Source organism: Euleptes europaea, chromosome 4, assembly GCF_029931775.1.
Source record: "Euleptes europaea isolate rEulEur1 chromosome 4, rEulEur1.hap1, whole genome shotgun sequence".
Taxonomy (NCBI): Eukaryota; Metazoa; Chordata; class Lepidosauria; order Squamata; family Sphaerodactylidae; genus Euleptes; species Euleptes europaea.
The window spans coordinates 90362259-90387032 of NC_079315.1; the positions used below are offsets into that span (position 1 = coordinate 90362259).

General features: G+C 43.6%; 1 protein-coding gene across 1 annotated transcript; it reads right to left on the reverse strand.

Moving 5' to 3' along the window:
* Nucleotides 1-921: 921 nt before the first annotated feature.
* Nucleotides 922-23265, reverse strand: WDR41 (WD repeat domain 41). The gene is made up of 13 exons (XM_056848136.1): nt 23206-23265; nt 20016-20128; nt 16355-16403; nt 14819-14950; nt 13293-13355; nt 12921-13032; nt 12040-12102; nt 10418-10525; nt 8610-8791; nt 5926-6047; nt 3654-3742; nt 2926-3059; nt 922-1104 (listed from the first exon to the last, which is right to left on the reverse strand). Exons 1-13 carry the CDS (start codon nt 23254-23256, stop codon nt 952-954), a joined length of 1371 nt encoding a protein of 456 aa, XP_056704114.1. The 5' UTR covers nt 23257-23265; the 3' UTR covers nt 922-951.
* Between the last annotated feature and the right edge of the window lie 1509 nt (nt 23266-24774).

Consider the following 24774-nt stretch of genomic DNA (forward strand, 5'->3'; position numbering starts at 1 on the left):
TGGGCTGTAGCACATTCCACAAATGATTCTCAACCTTATCTCCACCTCTTCCGCACAGAGCTGCTGATGTTTCTTTCTCAGGATAAGAATAACGACCACAGTAGCACCAGGTGGAAGGGATGGGCAGAATGGCCAGGAGGTGCCCAGCAAGTGACTGGTCGCTTGCAAATGATGTTCTGCCCATCCCTGCCATGCAGGATTTCTTATTGCCCAGGCTAAGTTTCGATAATACAAGGGACTTGAGCTTAAGAAAAAGAAGAGTTGGTTTTCATATGCCGACTTTCTCTACCACTTAAGGAAGACTCAAACCGGTTTACAATCACCTTCCCTTCCCCTCCCAACAGACACCGTGTGCAGTGGGTGAGGTTGAGAGAGTGTGACTAGCTCAAGGTCACCCAGCTGGCTTCATATGGAGGAGTGGAGAGTCAAACCTGGTTCTCCAGATCAGAGTCCACTGCTCCAAACCATAGCTCTTAACCACTACCCCAAACTGGCTCTCTAATGGCTCTCTTAATGCCCTACACTACAAAGATAACAGCTTTAACCTTTGTTGGCCTGCAACACTTTAGGTTCCCAACATAACAGACAGACACACACACTAAAATGGCAAGCAAGAATATTTGGAAAAATTCAGGATCAATCTAATACACGCTTGATGTTATGGAGTAATCCCAAAACTACAATGATAATCCGGAAGAACAGAGTTAAAGCAGGTGTTATATACAAAGAGCAGCACTTAAAGTCCTCAGACAATTTCCACCTGTCTAATAATATCAACTGCAGATTCAATGACATCAAGACATATTTAATTATAAGGGTTTTAAATTTATTTTTAGCACTTGAGACTGTAACAGTGGAATCAAAGAGCTTAGACTAGTGTAACTCTGCATAGAATTGCATTGTACAATTTCATATTGTTTCATAAATACACTTATCTCTTGTTAAATGATCTCAGAGCCCAAGCTGCAAGTCTTCACTTCGTTCTAATTTATGAAATAGCATCAGGCTACGCATTCTAGACTCTCGTTCTCCATCTTTCCACAAAATAATGAGATGATCAGCAGAGCACGTTCCCAGACCATGTTCACCAAAATAAAGGAACATCTGCAATGAAAACAACATTATTAACATCATGTGATCAATTATCTGGCCTTGTTCAGCACCATAAAAAGTTGGTCAAAAAAGGTAATTCACATACAAAGAAAATGGCAAGCTCAAGATAACATGAAGTTTGATCCAAACCCTGTCTTCTCGTGGAAAGACACCTACTCATCTGAGGGATTTACACCTCTTACTGTAGTACACTACACAGATACTTGGCCACTGCCAGTGTCATACTTGGATCTCTATCCACTAGTAAAAAGTGGCCTATGTTATCACCTATTACGGTGGCAGGTAGTTTAATTAAAATACCGTATATACTCGCGTATAAGCCGAGTTTTTCAGCCCAAAAAAAGGGCTGAAAAAGCCGGCCTCGGCTTATACGCGGGTCAATACGGTAGGGGAGGGGGGAGGGAGGGAGGGAGGAGGGAACTTACCGCCGCCGCCATCGCCGCCTCCGCCGCCATTGCTGCCGTGCCCGCGTGGCTTCCCCCGGCCAGGAGCGCCCTGGAAGGGCCTCCAGAGGCCTCTGGAGGCCCCGTCGCCGCCCCTGCCGGGCGCAGCGAGGCTGCTGCTGGCCGGCGCCGGCCTGGAAGGGCCTCCAGAGGCCTCTGGAGGCCCCGTCGCCGCCCCTGCCGGGCGCAGTGAGGACCCTGCCGGCTGGCGCCGGCCTGGAAGGGCCTCCAGAGGCCTCTGGAGGCCCCGTCGCCGCCCCTGCCGGGCACAGCGAGGACCCTGCCGGCCAGCGCCGGCCTGCACACCTGGATTGAGGTAAGCCTGCGGGGGGGGGAGGGGTTATAAGTCGACCCTCGGCTTATACGCGGGTGCCTAATTTTTCCCCATTTTGGGGGAGAAATTAGGCACCTCGGCTTATACGCGGGTCGGCTTATACACGGGTATATACGGTAGGAGTAATCCATTGGAAAGGAATTAACACATCACTTGTTTGTTTCTAATCAGCTGGTTTCAATTAACTTAGGTTAACTTTGTGTTTTTTACATTTACACTTCATAAACCTCTGGAAAAACCTGCAATTACCAATCTTGGTAATAAAGAGCTGCAATATGGCAGTTGTGAATTCTGTGCAGGCAGCATGTTGTATGAGTAAATGCATAATAAGACAAGGGGAGAATGTCAAGGACTCAAGGGCCAGATAATTTTCTCTCTCCCCCAGCTGCCCCTCCTTGTTTCAGTCCCTCTCTGCTTGCTTTTTGTCTCTTGCTCTAGTTTCCCCCTTCATTTCCTAGCTCTTTTTCTTCCTCCAGTCTTCCTGTCTTCCAATCCGTTCTCTTGCCCACCTGCTCTGTCTCATCACTCTTTCATGTTCCTGCCTTCTCCCATCTGCTCTCCTCCCCCTCCCACATTACCCCATAATCTTTCACCTCCCCTCTCCTCAACTCATCTCAGTCTACTGTCTAGCACCTTTTGGGTTACTACAGCAACCTAAAATACCACCCATAGAGATACAGGTGGGGGGGAGTGGGAGGGTGAGAGAGAGGCAGACGTGCATGCACAGACATTGCTGTTTTGGGGAGGATTAGCCCCCCTCTCCCAATTTATTATTTTTTTAAATAACCTTTTCGTATTTTTCTGCAAATCTGGCTTTCTCCCAAGTGTGCTGCTACATTAATTCTATTTATGGCTCAACCTTGTGAATGTACCCCCTAAGATCAAATTAGGGTAAACATTTTCTCTTCCATTACAGGCTCACAGAAATCCAGTTTCTCTCCCCTGGTGTTCTAAATTACTGATGTTTAAATAGAAACAAACCTCAAATAAAGGAATGCTGAAATTCATCATTTACTATTCCCATTTCCAACAAACCTGCACAGCGGATGAGTGCCCAATCAAATCCCCAGTAAGATCCAAAGAATAAATAGTAGTACTCTCTGGTGCCTTTTTAGCTGTGTTGTTGGCTTGCTTGGTTGCCCTTCCAAATCCCCAAATACTAAAAAAACCTGGAATACAAATGATGTCACACATTAGACTAAGCCAAAAGTATTTAGAAAACAAAAGGATTGTGTGTCGAACGGGACATGCCTAGATCTCCCAGGATATGTGATCTGCCCAAATGAACTAGATATACTGGGAGCAATACACTAAACTGTTTTTCATAGGACTCCAAACAGGCCAGTACTATTCATGACCTGCTTGTTTCTTTTTGGTTTGCTTGGGTCATATGCCTGCACTGCCCAGTCATACAAAGCAACATAACAGCCAAAGCAACATGACAGCCAACCACAAATACATGGAAAGAAAGAAACTTCTCATCTGACCAACTCCACTAATTATAATCAGTGAAGGTTCTATTCAAGCAACAACCCTGTAGAAGCCAGGACACAAAGTCAGGAGGTTAAGTGTTTTTTCCCCTTTACCTGTTCTAAAGTTTGAATATAATACTTAACCTTACTTCAGCCTAAGGTGCTTTCCTCCAACAGAAGAGCCAATTAACTTGCAGGAAGGCTCCAAATCTGAGCCAAATGGAAAAGTGGGGTATACATATTTTAAGAAATAAATGTTATGCAGATAATCCTCACTCCAGAGACACAGACCTGATGGAACAGGTTCAGCTGTAAGTTGCTGCTTTTCTCTTAATTCCCATATCCGAACACTGCCATCTTCTGAACATGATATTAATTGTCTGTCAAAACCAAATGAAATACTTACATTTACTGGCACATAGTAAATTTGGTCAAATTTGTTAAAAATGCATAAAATTAATCAAACCCCTCCAGAACTAACATTCCCACGAAGACTGCTTTTGGCTCCAAATCCATTTAAGCAGTTGTGCAAGGTTTCACCTTGCCTCCAGTGTTCTTTAACATCTACAGTAGGGCTGTGCATATCGATACACCTGAACTGAAAATAAACCCGAAATTAGCCATCAGGTTTATTTTCGGCCGAATAACAAAACCTGGGAATCTGCCCGAAGCCAAATAGGCGATTCCCAAAAAGCCAAAAAACGTATTTGGCTTTTTTGGTGTTTGGCTATTCACCTTTGCTCAGATGTACGGCTCTGTGCCTTCTCCCATTTTTCTATCTTTGGTTTTGTCAGGACCCCATAGTCGGGGCCCTTTTGAGGTAGGGGTTGTGTTATTGGAGCTAACTTAGTCTGGCCAACCTTCCAGGTACATCACCCAAAAGAAGACTAGTCTGCGTAGAGGAAGTCATTTAAAAGACAGGGCTCACCCAGTCTTGTCCAGAGGGGTAAACCCTCCAACTAAAAGCACCAGCTTTAATAGCTGCTGACCAGGCTTCTGAAGAAGACTTCCTCACCCGTGCGGGTGAGCAATCTCTTGGTGTCTATGCTGCAAATCTGGTGACTCTACCTTGAAAAACACCACTTCCAGAGCCTCGAAAATAAATTCCATAGACTATAATTGACCCAATTTCTTTGGGTAAACCCAGAAATAAAGCTGAATACCCATTTACCAGTATGAGTACTCAGCTTATTTTGGGTTTAGTGAAAAAATTTGGGCCCAATAAACGCAAACCTGAAATTTACCGATGGTTTGGGGTTTTGTTTTGTTTTGTTGCACAGCCCTAATCTACAACCACTCGGAGTGGTCCTTCTTCAGTTTAGAGTGCAGTGCCATCAATATGCTGATGACACCAGCTATTTTTCATTTTAATCAAATCCACGAGCAGCAATGTAGTCTCTGAATGGACACCTGGGCATGGCTATGGGCTAGATGATAGCCAATGTATTACGATAGTCAGTCTAAGAATGTCAGTTCTGCCTGACCTAGAAGAAATTTCACTGACCTTGAGGAATAAGTTGCATAGTCTAGAGTTTCTCATTTTGCGGTTGAATTCCTGGCCACGAGTGCCTTTTACTAGGCTATGCTTATGAACCAGCTTCAACCACATCACTCCAACAGTGATATGGCTCCAGTACCCATGCTTTGGTAAAACTGTATACCAACTACAGCAATGTGCTCCATCTTGGGTTTGCTTCTGAGGCACAGGGCTGTGGCTCCTGCACTCCTCCAGCAATGGGTTATGTGACTTCTGCATGGAGCTGCATCTTCTTTGTGGTGGCACCCACTCTTTGGCACATGCTTCCATCAAAAATTCTATCTACCTACTGAATCCTATTTAATGGTTTTCAAGCATATCACTCCATAAAAACAAATGCTGATCCCCCATGTTATTCCTGAGCAATCAGGGGACCTTTCTGAACCATGAAGGAGTCAGCAAGGGGAGAGGAGATCTGCAATCCCATGAGCAAAACTCCTCTGCTTTACTGTGCTTCATAATCTCAACATGTCAAGGTGCCAATAAAATACCACCAAGATGAAATAATATGGGAGACTGATAGACCATCTAATTCTCAATGAAGACATAGCCAATGCAAATTCTTAAAGTCATGTAAGATCATTATCAAAGAAAACTGGCACTGAAAGTTCAGAGTGATATGATTTCACTGTTTTCCATTTTAAAAGTCATTGCATTTCACGTTGGCTCTTCTATTTTATTAAAGACGTAATGTAATATTTATACCATATGACCCAAAAACAGCTAGTAGTCATTTTGTTTTGGTTCTTTTCGGATGAATGAGCTTACTGAACACACTTTGTGTACCTGTTAATTTCATATCATCATTGCAAGTTATTCAGTATTAAAATTATTTCTGTTTCAAAAAGGGCAGCTGAGGAATAAGAAGGGCTTGTCCTGCTGCCAGGGGAATTACATATGGGAGACATGGTTAGAGGCAGGGGTGCACAGGAACAATAGGGTTTTAAAAAAAATGAAATATGGTCCTATTGATCTTTCAGAGGCTTACATATTTTTAGTGAATGAAAAACTTAGTCTAACTTGCACCTGTTTGGAACTTTTGTAATGTGTAGGACAGTGGAGTCATGAGCGGCCCTCTGGAAGGCAATCACACGCTTCATTTGAAGGTTATACACGTATATGCCCTTTCCAACAGCAGCAAACACACACTGTAAAGAAAATTCAATAGAACATCTTAACAAAACAGACATAACACTATTATTTTGTGTAATGGATTTCCAGCAGGACTGTGACATTGTTACCTTTACCAAATGACTAAGAAAGTAAGAGGTACACTGCTCCTTAAACTGTAATCACCACTATAATTACTAAAATACCGTTTTGTGTTATACTCCAATTCATATAAAATATGATATTCCAACCACTAGTAACATCCGGTAAGCCACAACTGCAGACATTTATTTTCATTCCAGAACCTTTTCAAGGCCTTTAAAACTTTTTTTTTGGGGGGGGGGGGGCATATTAGTGCCTAGCAGGACATGGTTTATTCTGAAACCCTGCTGCTTACTGCACTTTAACATTGTTTTACTAATTAGTGTGCTTCTATTGGGTCTTATTTAATAATATGTAATAAAAATACTGCATAATTAAATTTAGGATATTATTTTAATGGCTTTGTGTTGGTATGCTGCTTTGAGGGCCCTGGTGGACAAAAATGCAGTATACAAATGGAGAAAAAAAATTACCTGTTGCAAATCTGATGTAAAAAGATTATTGTAAAGGAAGCTTCAGTTTAAGCTTCTGAGTAACTTCATTGTGAAATGTGGACTATGAGAAGCAATTATTTAAATGGCTGTCATTTAATTAATTTTTACTTAACATTAGGAACAAATGCAAAGTGATTTTGCTCATGAATCTCATTTGGGACAATCCCATGCCACAGAAAATACTGTATTTTTCACTCACTAAGAAGCACCTAGTTTTTAGAGGAGGAAAACAAGAAAAAAATATTCTGAATCAAATGGTGTACTGCCCCTGGAAGCCCGGCGGGGGGGTGTCTTTAAACTCCTCCACGCTGCCATCCCAGGCAGCGCAGAGCACTTTCAAGACCCCCCCGCCTGGCTTCTAGGGATTCCCTGGAAGCCCGGTGGGGGGGGGGGTCTTTAAACTCCTCCACGCTGCCATCCCAGGCAGCGCAGAGCACTTTCAAGACCCCCCGCCCGGCTTCTAGGGACTCCCTGGAAGCCCGGCCGGGGGGGGGCTTTAAACTCCACCGCCATCCCAGGCAGTGCAGAGCACTTTTAAGAAACCCCCCCGCCCGGCTTATAGGGACTCCCTGGAAGCCCGGCGAGGGGTCTTTAAACTCTTCTGCGCTGCCATCCCAGGCAGTGCAGAGCACTTTCAAGACCCCCCCTCCCGGCTTCTAGGGACACCCTGGAAGCTCGGCGGGGGGTCTTTAAACTCCACCGCGTTGCCATCCCAGGCAGCGCAGAGCACTTTCAAGACCCCCCCGGATTCTAGGGACTCCCTGGAAGCTCAGTGGGGGGGGGGTCTTTAAACTGCTCTGCGCTGCCATCCCAGGCAGTGCAGAGCACTTTCAAGACCCCCACACACACCTGGCTTCTAGGGACTCCCTGGAAGCCTGGCGGGGGTCTTTAAACTCCTCCGCGCTGCCATCCCAGGCAGCGCAAGCACTTTCAAGAACCCCCCCCCGGCCCGGCTTCTAGGGACTCCCTGGAAGCCTGGCGGGGGGGTCTTTAAACTCCTCCGCGCTGCCATCCCAGGCAGCACCGAGCACTTTCAAGACCCCCCCGGCCAGCTTCCAGGGAGTCCCTAGAACCCCGGCGGGGGGTCTTTAAACTGCTCTGAGCTGCCTGGGATGGCAGCGTGGAGAACTTTCAAGACTCCCCCCGCCCGGCTTCCAGGGACTCCCTGGAAGCCTGCTGGGCAGGCAGCGCAGAGCAGTTTAAAGATCCACCGCCCCCCTTCCCGGGACTCCTGGGCAGGCAGCGCAGAGCAGTTTAACCTCCGCACCCCCCCGCGCTTCCCGGTCCCGAGGCTCAGCTGTTGGGCGGGACTCCCGGGAAGGGGGGCGGTGGTGGTTTAAACTGCTCTGCGCTGCCTGCCCAGGCAGCGCAGAGCAATTTAACCTCCGCACCGCCCCCAGCACTTCCTGGTCCCGAGGCTGGGCGGCTGGGAGGGGCATCCCACCCCCCAGCTGGCTGGCGGCTTTAAAGCCGGCTCCCGGGGCACGTGGGCTCCGTGCCGGGCTCCCGCTGCACTGGGGGGCTGCTGGGAGGGGCCTCCCGCCCCCCCAGCTGGCTGGCGGCTTCCTAGCCGGCTCCCGGGGGCGCCGGCTCGGGGCCGGGCTGCCGCTGCCCGGGGTCGGCCGTGGCTCCCAGGGCCTCTCGCAGCTTTGCCCTTCTCCCCGGAGGCCAGATTCACACACATTCGCTCCATAAGACGCACAGACATTTCCCCTCACTTTTGAGGAGGAAAAAAGTGCGTCTTATGGAGTGAAAAATACGGTACCTAGCTCGCTGCCACTTTGATTTCAGAAAAAACAGCACAACCCATACACATGCCACTATGCTATGTGTTCCATCCTAGCGAGTTCCATTTCCAGCCTAAGAAGGACGCTGGCACACACTCCCCTCCAGGAACGTCTCGACCACAAGCAACAAGCTGAAAGCCCATATTTAAATAAGCATTTACTAATGAGGGCTATAGTTTTGATTGGTCTTAAGTTTTATAATGTTTAAAGCTTTTACCTCTTCATCAGATGCTAAATGCTGAATTGAAATTTTATTTTGGCTGTATGATAATTTTATTTCTTGTTGTGGGTCCACATGAAGAGATGCATCCCAGTTGCATTCATATGCCTGCATTGTCCAGTCCAATGCATCCCAGACTATCAGCTCACCCACATGGGAGCCTGTGGCAAAAGTCAAATCTAGGAATATAAAAAATTAGATACCCCATAAAAAACAAATGCCAAATCCACAGAAATTTCTTTACAAATTAATCAAAAATAACCCCCAATGCATTCATTAAAATAATTTGGCTGTATATGATAATTCTGTGTTTAATAAAATCCAGCAACAAAAAAAGAGAACAAGGGCACCATTATGCATGTCTCAATAAAATGAATGAGCAATTTCACAGCTTCCTTTCATTTCAACTGTGCACCAAAGAGATATTTTAATAGTGAAATGTGGAACTTCATAGTCATGTATATATATATATATTGCTGTAAAAAGAGAGATGTAGTGTGTTTTTCTTCCTCTTTTATAACATTGGTATTTGCTTAATAAGATGAAGAAAAACACATTACAGCTGGTTCAATCAACTTACAAGAGCCACAGAACACGTTTACTGCCAGCTAGTGACTGGCAACCATCTCTTGAGCCAACCATTGTTGCCCTCTTCTCACATTATCTCCCTCCCTCATTCTGAGGTGGGAAAATATAAGCTGCTTCTAGGCAACAGATCCACAATCTCTATTAGAAAAACAGGGCATCAACACATCCTTTCAGCGCCCTCCTACCTCTCCATTCCAGAAATCAGACATTAACAGTGCATTCCTGAAGGGGGGGATGCTCTTATGAGCTGGTGTGACCCCTACGCCAGCATCCGTGCCACTTGTGCCATGTAAACTGGCCTGTATGCCGGTGTTGGGGCTCTTATGCTAGCCCCCTTGGACCACGGCGGCAGTGCGGGACTCGAGCACCAGCGGGGCCTGCTGCCGGCATTCTTCCGGCGCAAGTCCCCACACCGACATCCCAGGAGGCATTTTGGGGGCGGAACTGCCATTAGGCAGCTTCCAAACCACTTTCACCCCAGGAACACCTCCTGAAATGGCGGCAGCCCCACTTTTCCATGGGGGGGAAAGCCTTTTTTCATTTCGTAAAAAAGTCTTTTTTCCTCTCCTTGGTGGCTGGGAAGCCTCTGAGGAGACTGCTCAGCTGTGCCTTCCCAGCTGCTGCAGTCATACCCCACCCCCCCAGGAATGTGCTGTAAATCAGCCACGTAAAAAATGGCACAAAAATTCCCAGCCTACACAAATTTTAATTAACCTACCTGCTGGCACACATTTACAGTATTACAGAAAGGGGCTTTCAAGGTAAGCGAGAAGCAGAGGTGGCTTGCTATTGTCTTCCTCTGGAGAGTCTTCTAGGTGGTCTCCCAACCAAGTACTAGCTCTTCTTAGCTGCTGAAATCTGAGAAGACCGAGCCATACCATTCCACCTTCCCTCCAAAGTGTAGAAATATCATATGAATATTCTTGCTAAGCATGGTAAACACTGTCCATCCCACAGCAATTTTTTACATTGGTGGTTGAGCTGGCCTGCTTATCTGGGTACATGATGGCTGCTATATCAACTTATTAAAGGAAAATGCATTCAAATTCTGAGAATATGCACAATTCAATTTGAGGAGATGCCAAAAAAGAGTCTGATACAAAGCAGCTGGTCTTTTTTAAAAGCAAACAAAAAACATATAGATCTATGTGGGTGGTAACAAAAGACATTTTGTAATTCACAGAACACTGACAATAAAAATGGCAATATAGTCTTACCACTGACACTGATCAGCGATAGAATATTATCTTGATGGTCAAGAAGTCGTTTCACTTCAAAGACATCCCATTCAGTTCCATCTTTGGAAGCTTTCAATCTAAGAATTACTGAGAAGAAAAAGGAAGACAACATTTTTACAAAGGCATCAAGATGCTTATTGAGTGTGTAAACTGCCACCAAGTCGCAGCAACCTATGGTGACCCCAGCAAGGGGCTTTCAAGGCACGTGAGAAGCAGGGGTGGTTTGCCATTGCCTTCCTTTGTAAAGTCTTCTTTGGAGGTCACCTTTCCAAGTACCAACCCTGCTTAGCTTCTGAGATCTGATGAGATCGGGCTATACCATGCTGCCTTCTCTCCTCCATTATGTTATTAGGATACTATATTTTTGTCTGTAAGCAGAGCAGACTTGCTCTGATCTGGTGATCCATATATGATCAGCAGTGTCTCCACTAATCATGCTGGTCACCTGACTGGTGGAGCAGTTGGTGTGATAATTATATTCGCCCTTGCAATACTTCAATCACTTATACATGGCTTGTTTACCATGGCTTGGATGCCACTGAGAAGTGGGACCCCCCCCCCCACTTCCTCACAGTACTGTGGTGCTTTCTTTTCTTTTTTTAAAAACACGTTTTTATTGTACTGTGGTGCTTTCATGCACCTCCCAAGTTTTACTGAAACCTTTTCCAAACCTGCTTTGATGCAACGTTTCAGGAAGATTGCAAGACAGCCAGACTGGCACCCATGTGGATGAGAAATCAGATCTTCTGGATTCCACCCACATTTTCCTTGTCCCAGTCCCTTGAGGCAGCCATTTCCCCCAGGATTTTGTTTCATCAGCAACTGAGACATCATTACAGCAATGTATTTTATATCTATAGAAAGAGTGCAGAACTGCAGCTCTCTACAGTATGTGTATATTCACCATTCTGCTTTATAAAACTCAGCAATTTATACTTCTGAATTCCATAAATATGCCAAATAAAACAATTTTATTTTCTAGCTAAGTTATATATTATGCATGCTAAGCTTTTAAAGCAATCATGTAAGTTTAGATTTGATAAGAAAGTGTTAAATATATTTCATTTTTATCCAAAAATTCCTGGCCCTCTCCCAAAAAAACCTGGAAAAAATGTCCCTCCTCAAAACGGGTCTATTAGCAATAGAATCAGTTATTGTACAAAGTGCGAAATATATATGTGTGAGACTCACAAAAATCCACCAGGGATGTATTATGCTAGAAGTATATTCCTAGAGGCTACTGAATTTTATAAAAGAAAATATGCAATTCATTTGCTAGTCCTAAGTTAATTGTAACAAAACTAATGACTGTGAAGGATCCAAAGAGCCACCCAGCATATAGTTCAGGCATGTCCTTTTCAAAGAAAAAAAGACATCACAAATTGATTCTTACTATTGAAAAGAGTGTTTGCTAGTTGAGGAATTCAAGCACAAAATCCCTTCAATGAACAGAACTGGTCAGGCAGATATTTGGCATCTGGCCTATGGTTAGAAATAGGTATAAGGCAAGTTTTCCACCATTCTAAAATAGTATTCTTGAAATGTATTGCTGTGAATAAAAATTCAAGTATTTATCCTTCAGTATTTATGGTGATACTCACTCAATTCTTTGCCAACAGCTGCTGCAACACAATTTTTCGGCAATTCAATCATTGCACTGATATCTTTATCAAAAGAGACAAAAAAAATTATTACCAGCTAAAAGTTAACAACATCCCAATAGTGATTTATCAATAAAACCATTTGACCACCTCACTAGGGGGCTACTTAAAGCTACCAAGATATGGTTACCTTTATTTCCAGAGTTCTTGCTAAAGAAAATTTGAAGTCAGGACTATGAATATCAAAATTGCGAAGCAGGTAGTTACCAATTATTATAATAAATAGTTCTATTATTAAAATTATAACAGTAAATAATAATAGCCTATTACTAAGCCATATGAAAGCTTCTTGTTTGTACTTGACTTAAAAGACTTGTTCTGCTTTTAATTTAGCATATTTGTTCAGCTTGTAAACTGAGCTAGTTTAACCACCTTTTCAAAAAATTCTCACAAAAGAACACTGTAAAAGCAACATGTGTATTTTCTGTAAATTAATGCTTATTTAAGATACAATACTTACATGGTTGCTTGGAATCTTACATTTAAAGTATACTCCTTGAGTACATGACTTACGTGGAAATAGTCAAATTTCATTTCCAAAGGGATATATATTAAATTGGTGATTTAAACATATTGACCTAGCTCAGTTAAGTTAATGTACAGTTACTGAAGTTTGACATATTCTAAAATTCATAGGACACAGGAGACCCAGAGTACTCTTAATTCAAAAATGATTACATTGACATTTTTAAAATAGAGGGCATTTTAATGTATGTTATCTTTAGAATTAAAGAGTCTTTCCCAAGCTGATTTTGTATCATTATGTAGATCCATGTTACCTGCACTTTGTCATCACTAATGACTAATTCAATTTTTTTTACCTGAATCAGTAAGATGACTTGTCTTACATAACAGATCTAATTTTCGGTTCCAAACACACAGATCACTGCCTCCAGATAACCATACATCCAGCCTTTGAAGAACTGTCAAACACTGTAGAACCAAATTAGATCATCAGATATGTGCTCCATAACAAAGTTATTCAGGGATTTTTTCAGTGACAATTATCAACTTTACATAGTAAGACCTCAGCCCTAAAAGTAGCCTAACTGCTCTGAAAACACAAGCTGCTAAAAATTATGAAGGAGGAAAAAACATCAAATGCAGTCACCAGAGCTCTCCTCAGCTATCGAGGGATTCTCTGACTGGGTAACACAATGTGCAAAATCAAAGTCACTTCCATTTTCACTTACCTTTACAGTGGAATGAAAGCAGGATACTTTATGAATTTGACTGCCATTGTCACAATCCCAAACCTGATTTTGTTCATTAAGGAACTGAAGATGGCAACAAGGTTAACATTGTACTGTCATCAGTAAACTTACTAGTCCTCATGCCAATCACAAAAGCAACAAAACCAGGTCACCCACAGCAAAGGCAGAGGTTTCCACACCAAACAGCCTAATGAGGACTGAATATGCTCCAAGAGCACAGAATGTAGAGAGTGCTACAGTAAAGGGGAATTAGCCTACTCAAGATCCTAACAACATATAGGATCCTGGAAATCATGACAGTGCAGGACTGCCAAAACATTCACACCACCCAAGACTTCTTGCAGGTCCACAGCTTGTCACTGTATCTGGGGTGCATCATACCAATCATAAAAGCATCAGATAATAGAAACCAATATAAACAGGGTTTCTACATGCTCAAGGGATCCACAGGTATACAGAAATATACTGCTATGAAAATATTTTTTTTAAAAACAGCCTAATAAGAACTGACTGTGAACCAGGAGGTACGGAACATTGAGAGCGGTTGAGTCAGTTCAAGGGAGCGAGGGAAGAGGGGGATGATAACTCTGCTTGCCAAAGCCCCTAAGAGCTAGTATGTTGAAGGGAAAGTTTTGGGGGCGGGTCAGGGGAAATTTCTGAATTATTTATCATCCCCTTTCCCTCCGCATTGTGGGCCTAGCTTGCCTCCCTCTAATACCAAACCTCCTAGTCAGGCACCTATCAGCAAGGCAGCGAACCAGGACTACCCACAGACAAAGTAAGGATATTGGCAGGACTCCCCAGACACGTAGAAAAATATGACTCAGTAAATTAACAGAAGCAGTAAATTAAAAGATGAATTTAGAAAACACTGTGATGAGGACTCAGGCATGAAATACTGAAGGAATGTCAGTAAAAGGGGGGGGGGACTGAGCAGGTTGGGCTCAAGCCCCTAAAGATATATTGTCTATTGGAGGGGAAGATTTCCCAATAAGTTATTCCTCCTGAAACTCCCCCAAGTTGTAGGTGCTTATATTTGGGGTTAGAACTAGGACAATGGAAAGATGTAACTAGATGCTTTCATTTGCTTTCTGTCACCATGATCCAAATATTCCCAGCACAGCAGTGCTTGCATGTGCACTTAAGGGTGCACCACAAACATCTCTTTCCTCACATAGCGGGGGGGGGGGGGAAGAGACTGCACAGGGTCTCTCAACAGAATCTCCTACAGTACATGCAACTACAAAAATTTCCACTCCCTACAGCAGCTTTCTGCACATGCAGCAAAGGAGCTCTGTATGCAGAATCTCCCGCCCCCCATGTGGACCACCTTTTTCTAGAATGATGGAAGCACAGGAATTTCTCTTATCAATTCATCACCTCAGACAGAAATTTGGTCAGCCCTGAACACTTAACAAGTAGCCACGATCACCTCTGATGCCTTAGCCCATCTCTTCATTTATCCCGTCAACGTTTAGCCTAATTATATTGAGATTAAAGGATACAATAACAGTCCTATCTGCACCTGCTGTCAAAATCATATGACATTTTTCTTCACAAGCATCAGATACAGGAAAAGCTGCAAGAGCTGTGATTTTTTGAGTGTGTGCATGTAACTCAAACAGCTTCTCTCCAGTCTGGAAAAGAAAAGAAAAACATAATAAATGTGCTGAGTGTAAACAAAATTCTATAAAGGATCAATGTAAATAATTGGGGCATTCAAAAACTAAACTCTGTATTCAGTTTTTTTCTAGCTATTTGTTACAACGAAAGCTAATACTCTTTTAAAAAACTAATCAGCATTTCAGTCTTAATGCTGTGAATCATATATTTATAGGTGGTTAATATACTGATGTGATCTGGGCTATGTATACATCCAACCCCAAAGCTATGAATGATTTGTCCTAAGGGCTTTACATAGAGACTGAAAAGCATAGGAGATTGGACTGCACTCTGTGGAACTCCACAGGATAGGTCCCACACTGATGATAACTGGTCTCTCACAGCATCCCTTATTCAGCAAAAAATGATGTTTAGGATACACTGGGCACCACAGCAACTCTTTAGCAAAGGACTAGGTAGAGTGTCTAATTGTTGGCATTATAACCCGCAGGACGCATGCCTTAAATATATGATTTGGCTATGTCCAGTCATTTGGTTTTTCTGGGAAGAAGTTATTACTCATACCATTTTTGAATTAGAATGTTCATTGATTTTTAAGGATGCTTATGTACTTTTAAACTACTGGAAAGATAAAAGCCCACCTCCAGTAAATCAATGGATTGAAATCCTTAGAACTCTATCAATGTTTAAACACATGGTGTATAGACAGCAATTAAGTATGGACTTATTTGTAGATATTTGGAAACCGTTTATAGGCACTTATATGTAGATTTACCACCATATTTTTATATTTTTGTCTTTACTTTATGTATATCTTTTTCTTTTTTTAAATTTTTATTTAGTTGCTGGATTTTAAGTTTTTTTAAAAAGATTTTTTTTAAAAAATCCAACCCCTGTGGAACACCACTACATTGCAAAAACTATCCATTTACTTCTGCACTTTGCTCCTTGATGTTTAAAGCCATCCTCTCACTCCATGACGTCTACACGGAGGCAGGAGTTTTGATGACAGGCTTTGCCAGAGGTTTTTAAAAGTATATGAAGTTTACCAGATCACACTTGTCTCAGTTCAGACTGCCAGAATAAACTGATTATCAGGATGCCTATTATGCCTCCGACTTTTCTAATGCTGATCAAACTAACAGTTTATAGTCACTTAGTTTTATTGCACGCATCTACAAATTGCAATCATTAATTCGCACATCTGCTTTTAATCAAATTTTCACTTCTGATAGCCAATTTATATTTAGGTAATACAGTAGCTTCAATTGCGTGTCTCCAATTTGAACTGACCTCAATCCATGCCTATTGTTATTATCCTTACTCTTGTGAGTGCCTACAGAGGGGCAAAAAAGCAGTACAAGAAATTACGTTCACTAAACTAAATATATTCAATGTATTTCTAAACAAAAACAAACCTGAGCATTCCACAAACATACAATTCCATCATCACCTGCAGAGGCAAACCTAGTAAACAACAAATCAAAAATCAAACATACATATTTGAAGGATATGCTGCTTATAGTTAAATAGTACCTAAAAGTACGCAGTTACTTAACAATAACTATTAAGTTAGCTTGCTGTTAAAATATAGATGGTCAGGTTTTAGCAAAAACTGGTCCTTTAGATAAATGTCTAAAATCTTCACAAATACGAACAAGATTTTTTAAAAGTCTATTGCTTTGCATATATGAAAATAAAATTGAGCATAAATAAAATACCAACCATAAAGTATTATTTAAAAAACAGCAAATCCCAAAAGTAAAAACCACAACATGAAAAACCTATACAATTAGGACATTTTTCTTTCATTATACTCTTTACAAATTAAAGATAATTATTTGCACTTTTATCATTTAGTCTGTGCAAAACAGGGAAATCTGAGAGGCATAAACTCATATCATCACAGAAATGTATGCAAACAAAGAAGCATACTGGCAAGCTCCCTTGCTCACAGAGATTGCTGCCATCATATTGTATGAATTCCCACATCACATATAACACTGCTCATGCAAGTAGACCAATTATATGAGCTTATAACAGACAAATTAGCCAAGTTACAGAGTAATGTGTAATTTAAGAGCTGTGCTATACACTGTGCAGAGAAAATTGTAGTTTTGTTGAGCATACTGTAAGTAGGGAACTGCAGCAATCCCAGGTGATGCATGTTCTTATGACACAAATGTTTACAAATATGTTTTGATGACATATGTGTATACTAAAATATAATATATGAAGTGTTAGTAATTTCAGTGCAAATGGGCAACAGTTACTAAATTCTCAGAGGAGCCTCTTATTAAAAAGAGCTCAAATCTGAACTTTTGTATTCTATTTTGTATTCTATTCTATTAGCAATAGTATGTTATGTCATGGCCTGAGAGAATTTACAAAGTATTGTGAAAATAAAGTGTCTATACCTCAATGTATAAAATACACTTGCTTTTCTTAAAAAATAATTAGAAATATGAAGCGCAGGATTTCATGTGAAAGGGCTCGTGGCAAAACTCTCAATCCTACAGTTGGATTCTTTTCACCAAGCTGGTGTTTCATGGGTCACCTGATTCTTTTCCAGTCATGATCACCATCCTCTATACCTTGTCTGTTTCCTGCAGGAGCAACGAATGGTCAAACGAGCAACAGAAAAAGCTATTCTTAAAATGTGTTATGAATTCAGTCTAGTTTAATGTGTCAAATGCTGAAGTATTACTTGCAATTTTATCTCATTCCATTTTTGGAAGACTCTTGCTGAGGCTTAGCCTTCTTTAGTGATCTTGCAATCAATATGACCCTTTCTTCATGTTCAAAAACAAAAAAATAAAAGAAGTGAAAAGCAGCTGTCTGTTAGGTTGATACAGGATTTATTTAGTATCTTCAGAAACCAATCTGAGAAAATTTTCCACTCACTGGTTTTAGTTGAGCCACCGAGAAAACAAGAAAATCCTTCTGCAAAATTCTCAATAAGATGATATTATCTAAAGAGCTGAAGCATGAAACCTGGCTTACAACAGTTGACAAAAATGCACTGAAAGAACTATGAAAACTAAATAAAATCCACTGCAGAAACCAAGGAACAATGCTAATTGCAATAGAAAGAATCAAATAAGGTGGTGGGGTCCAGTTTAACAATATGCATATGACAGTAAATTGAATTAGAATACCCAGCTAACTACACTGTGCAAGGAGTATGCAATGTTTCATCTCTTATATCTTACATTGTTATTTCGGGGAGGGGAGTTATCTCTCTCTCTTGAGAATCTGCCCATAAAACATGCATTATTTTGAACTGATAAACACACATGAAGCTGCCTTATACTAAATTAGACCATCAGTCCATCAAGGTCAGTATTGGGTATTCAGACTGGCAGCAGTTCTCTAGGGTCTCAGACAGAGGTCTTTCAAATCACTTACTACCTGATCCTTTTAGCTGGAGATGCTGGGGATTGAACCTGGGACTTTCTGCATGCCAAGCAGATGTTCTACCACTGAGCCACAGTTCATCCCCTTTTGAATTTGCTTGGAAATTTTCCTCAAAACATCTTGAAAACTTCTCAAGCAATCTGACTATAATATTAATCAAAAATAGTTGTGTATCCAAGGATTTCAGTATTCATAACAATCAATAGATTTTCCTCTTTAGCAGTGGGGAATCATCCTTTGCGTGTGATACAAGAACATTGAAAAATGAAAGACTGATTTGTGATATGACCCACTGGGTTCCACAAAGACATCATTGACAAAGATATCACTTGGCTTATTTACACCTTGTGTCATTTACATATGGTTCAATCATCATGAACAGGCTAGGGTACATACAGCAACACAGAGGCCTAATTAAATTAATCATGACCAAGTTTTACTGAAAGCACTTTACTAAAGTTTTATTTGTCATGACTAACTTTAGCTGGATTGGGCCAGAGTGTTATATAAAGTTAAAAATATAACACACATAAGACAAAAACCAGAAGTGAAAACACTATTTTGCTGCACTCATCTGATACAATTTTGGCCAATAACTCCAATAAGAAAACATAGTGTTGAAACTGCAAAGATGGTGGTGGTGGTTTGAAAGGTATATTGGAAGAAGACACATGGACATTCAGGAAGTCACCACAGCCTGTTCCATCTGTCAGAGCCTTCTCTGCTCTGGGGGGGAGGGGTCCTCCCAATTAAATTTATAAACTGCCAAACAATTCCTACATTATTATAGGAGCTTCCTCTCAATATTTCTCCAAGGAGTCTGGAGAAGCTTAGAGTAGTCCAAATGCAATCCAATACAAAGTTGTGTGTGTGTGTGTGTGTGTGTGTGTGTGTGTGTGTGTGTGTGTGTGTGTGTGTAAAGTGTCTTCAAGTCGCAGCCGACTTATGGCTACCCCTTTTGGGGGTTTTCATGGCAAGAGACTAACAGAAGTGGTTTGCCAATACCTGCCTCTGCACAGCAACCCTGGTATTCCTTGGTGGTCTCCCATCCAAATACTAACCAGGAATGACCCTGCTTAGCTTCTGAGATCTGTCGAGATCAGGCTAGCCTGGGCCATCCAGGTCAGGGCAATACAAAGTTACACGCTTCTAAATCCATTGAAATCAGTGGTCTTATTAAGGTATAATTCTGTTTAGGATTGCACTGTAAAATTGTCTGCAGATGCCACAGATCAATTTGCAAGCTAAATCGTATGTAGGATCTCTTCAACAGAGGACAGGAACAAACAGACCAGCAGAGCGCCCCCACCCCAGTTCTTTGAGAAACCTTCACCCTCCCTCCAGTGTTTTCTGTCAGGGTGCTTGGGGGTAATCCTGGCTAGTTGCCAGCTCTGATTTCCTCCCAACTGTCCCATCCTATTATTTCATTCTCCAGTTTTCAGCAAGTGTGCGTTCTTAGAATTTGTTCCAGCAGGCTTTTGAGACACAATAGCTCAGCCAATTGACAGAGGTGGTTTGCAACCAAAAGGGAACAGTATGTATCTGAAACAGGTAACATACAGCATAGACCTGAAAAGGATATAAAACAGAATACCCATTTTAAAGACTTTTATTGAAGTAATCCTTATGGTACAAAAGGAGATTATAAAAGTAATATCTTACCTGTAATCATCTACTGGCACTAGAAACCGCACAATATCATGATGACCTTTTAGCACTAGGAGCTCAGTGTACGGATTTTGTGTTTGCTCTTCACCTAAGGTCTGCACAGATTTCTAGAAATCCACAGTCAGAAAAATAAACCCATAAACCAGTAAATTTGTTGTGTTAGGTTCTTTAAAATCAATAAATGTTGTTCATTTTGTACACTGCAGATAAGATAGCACCCAGCAGTTATAACTCCCATCAAGTATAGTAGCCAATGTATTTTCAAACCTCAATAAATGTAATACATTAATTTTGGACTGTTATGTTGCCACATCATAATTATGACCAGGAACTGCCAGTCATCACACATAAAGTTTAGGATTTCTCCTAGTGTTCCATCCACCACTCTGCCTCATATACCCCTGGTTGAGCTGATAGAAATGCACTCAGAACCTAAGAGGCAAGCACTAGGCTTCCTTAATAGGCCTTCACAGCCAACATTATTTATTTACTTTATTTATATCCCACCTTTCTTCCCAATGGAATCCCAAAGTGGCTTACATTGTTTTCCTCTCAACCATTTCATCCTCACAGCAACCCTGTGAGGTAGGTTAGGTTAAGGGTGCGTCACTGGCCCAAGGTCATTCAGCAAGCTTCCATGGCATAACAACCATAGGAGTATCCCAGTATGTATCTGAGCTAAAACATGAATCATGCTGTGCTCTCAATTTTGTATATTGGTTTAAGACTAGTTTGGTACTAGTTTATCCCATTGTTATGAACTGATTCTTTCAAAAGTCAGAATTCTTGTCTCTGAGTCCTGCTAGCATGGATGATCCATGGGTGCTCCAACCCAGCAACTGATAGATCCAACTGGATCCCAGTATGCCCTTAGGGCAGGCATGTCCAAAGTCCGGCCCGCGGGCCAATTGCGGCCCGCAGACCGGATGAATCCGGCCCCCGGGGAGAAGGGCAAAGCTGCCGAGAGGCCCTGGGAACCATGGCCAACCCCCGGCCGTGGCAGCCCAGTGCAGAGCTGGCGCGCCCTGGGAGCCGGCTAGGAAGCCGCCAGCCAGCTGGGGGTGGCAGGCCCCTCCCAGCCGCCAGGGCAGCGGCAGCGGGGCGCAGAGCCAGGCTGCCCCGGGAGCCACCAGCCAGCTGGGGGGAGGGCCCTCCCCCCAGCCACGGGAGCCCAGAGTGGAGCCGGCAGCCAGCTGGGGGGCAAGGGTTTCCCCCCTCCGCCGCACCGCAGAGCGGCAGCAGGGCGCACAGCCAAGCCACCCCGGGAGCCGGCTGGGACGCCGCCGGCCAGCTGGGGGGCCGCGGCCCTCCCCCCAGCTGCGGGAGCCCGGCGCGAAGCCAGCAGCCAGCTTGGGGGCGGGGGTCTCCCCACTCCGCCACCCAGCACCACGGGAGCCCGGCAGAGCCGGCGCGCCCCAGGAGCCGGCTTGGGGGCGGGGACCCTCCCCCCTCCCGCTGGAGACTGGCACGGAGTTGCCGCACCCCGGGAGCACGGCGCGGATGCCAACCCCCCTGCACAATGTAGGAAATTCACAACTATCTCCCCCCCCCACCCCCAGTGACCCCTGCTCTATGCCCAGAAGATGGCCAAGAGTTGGACGGGACCACCAGGGTCATCTAGTCCAACCCCCTGCACAATGTAGGACATTCACAACTACCTCCCCCCACACCCCCAGTGACCCCTGCTCCATGCCCAGAAGATGGCCAAGAGTTGGACGGGACCACCAGGGTTATCTAGTCCAACCCCTTGCACAATGTAGGAAATTCACAACTACCTCCCCCCACACCCCCAGTGACCCCTGCTCCATGCCCAGAAGATGGCCAAGAGTTGGACAGGACCACCACGGTCATCTAGTCTAACCCCCTGCACAATGTAGCAAATTCACAACTACCTCCCCCCACACCCCCAGTGACCCCTGCTCCATGCCCAAAGATGGCCAAGAGTTGGACGGGACCGCCAGGGTCATCTAGTCCAACCCCCTGCACAATGTAGGAAATTCACAACTACCTCCTTCCACATCCCCAGTGACCTACTCCATGTCCAGAAGATGGCCAAGATTCCGGACTTTGGACATGACTGGCTTAAGGTCACAGAGGGACCAGGAAGGAGCGGGACGTCCGCCCTGAAGGAAAGGGGCGGAGCGAGGTTAATTAGCATTTAATTTTAATTTTAAACGCTAATTTTAATTTTTAATTTCAATTTAATTTAATGTTTAATTTAATTGTAATGGTTCAAAGAATGTCAGGCAAAATGGTCGGCACTCACGCATGTTCACTTCATCAAATCTGGCCCTCTATGAAAAAAGTTTGGACACCGCTGCCTTAGGGTATTACTGGTACTATCACTGAATCCCTATCACCACTCTAGTGGGTCTCTGAAGTGAAGAATTCTCATAATTGATTAGCATAATTTCTATAAGAGCTCCCCTCCCACTGGTTGCTGCCCACAGCTCCCTCCCTGAACCCTCTGTACTCAGGAAATTACCAGCTAGCTTTCAATATAACTTCTTGGATAACATACTAGAATCAGGGGAGTGGGATGGCTCCATGTTCTTTCAGACAAGACTGATTTTCTGGACCCATTCCAATCCAGTGTCTAGTCTTTATTCCCCACCCCCGGGGGGGGGGGGTACTTTGCCAGCTGCACTGATCTATGTAATGTAACAGCCAATTTATGTCCTACGTCAAAACTGCCCTTTCACACAGCCCAAATAATGAACTTTCAATCCAATTATGCATGGGAAGATAGTTCACAGTGGGTAGCTGTGTTAGTCTGTCTGCAGTAGTAGAAAAGAGCAAGAGCCCAGTAGCACCTTAAAGACTAACAAAAATATTTTCTGGCAGGGTATGAGCTTTCGTGAGCCACAGGCCATTTATTCATGGAAGGTTTTGCATTGGATTTGTCACTCTACAGATGCACATTTCCCCATCTGAATTCTCAAAACTCTGCATGGCGGCTTATTGTTGAGTTTTGAGAATACGGATGGGGGAAAGGTGCGTCTAAAGAGTGGCAAATCCAATGCAAAACCTTCCAAGAATACGTCGTGGCAGAAGCGGCGCTTTCGTCACCCAGAAAACAGCAGCCATTCCTGCCCCCTGCAAAACGGTGCTAGATTGTGGGCGCGGGAGAGCAGCACCCCCGCGCACCGACAACACCGGAAACGCCCCTCGCCGAGCTTTTTACCTCGGCCAATCCTTGCGGCTCGCGTCCCCCTCCTATCAGCCACCGCAGCATCGCAAGAGGCGGAGTCCACACGACCGGGACAGGGCCTCTGCCACGGTCGCGTCGAAGGGATGCCGCGGGCCCTTTCCACACGGCCAGCCAGCTGACGCGCGGAACCCATCCCTACAGTTGGAAGTGCGCATGCCCGGTGCGGGCGCGAGGCCGTTCAGTCGGCGGAGCCGTTGGTTTGTTCGTTGGTCTGTTCGTTCGAAGGAGAGTAGCGCGAGCCCAGGAACGGCACCCTCGACCAATCAATCGCCGAATCTTTAGAACGGCAAGGACAACGACGCTTCCCCCAATCACCTTAGGGGCTGGGTTCGTGCAGCCGCTGCGCTGCCTCGTTCTCCCTTTGGAGCTAGGCGGAAAGGCACGAGTGCCGAATGGATCGATCTGCTGCCTCACCGTTTAAACGCTGACTCAACGTTTTTATTTTGGGTTTTGTTTTTTGTTACTCTTCGTTTGACATCAGGCACATTTGGTCCAGTTAACGTTGCTGTGTCTTGTGTTCACAGTGGCTGGGTGCTTTTAGAAGCTGCGAAACAGTCAACAGGATTTTGGCCATCATTTCAAGTACATACTAAAGTTTCTGCTGCTGATTTGCTGCCTGACATGCCCCGTTTCAAGCCTCGATGCTGCATCTATAAATAGGGTTGCCAATCTCCAGGGAATGGTTAGAAAATCTGCAACGATACATATAAGAACAATCAAAGTTATATACAGTATGTACAATCTAAGTAAGGTGCAGTCTCAGTGCACCAATTGCCATGTTCTTTCAAGTAAATGTTGAATTTTCTTCAAAAAGTCCAATAGTAGGTACTATCCCAAAAGCACACTTTGATTGTTCTTATATGTATCTTTCACTCTTGTATTGTTGATGTCATATGTATAAGCACCAATAAGAATTTTTTGCTACTTTTGTACTGGAGACTCCGTTGCAGATTTTCTAACCTTTGGTATTGGCACGGAGGTGCCTATTTTGTATTGTAATCTCCAGGTAATAGCTGGAGATCTCCTGGCTATTATAACTGATCTCCAGCCGCTAGAGATCAGTTCACCTGGAGAAAATGGCCTCCTTGGCAATTGGACTCTATGGCATTGAAGTCCCTCCCCTCACCAAACCCCACCCTCCTCAGCCTCCGCCCCAAAAGCCTCCCGCCAGTAGCGAAAAGGGACCTGGCAACCCTATCTATAAAAGAAGGCAGGAAGGAACCTGAGCATTGTGTCCTATGTCCCGAGGTGTAGAAGCTTATGTAGTGCCTCAGGACTGTAATACAAATTATTTACCTGAGCATATGTATTTATTAAAATTGAAGTGCCAGCCTACCTATGGCACTCTGGAATGCCCCTGTGTAAATGAACAGAGGGCAAATACCCCAGAAAGCTTTGCTTTCCTCCATTTTCCCTGCCTGTCTGCTATTCATTTTCTCTGCCTGCTTGTTAATCAAACAGTCTGCATAAAGCACTACATTCCACAATGTTGCAACTTCGAGAAACACAGCTTCTTCTCTGTACAGTTAGCTCAGTATCTAG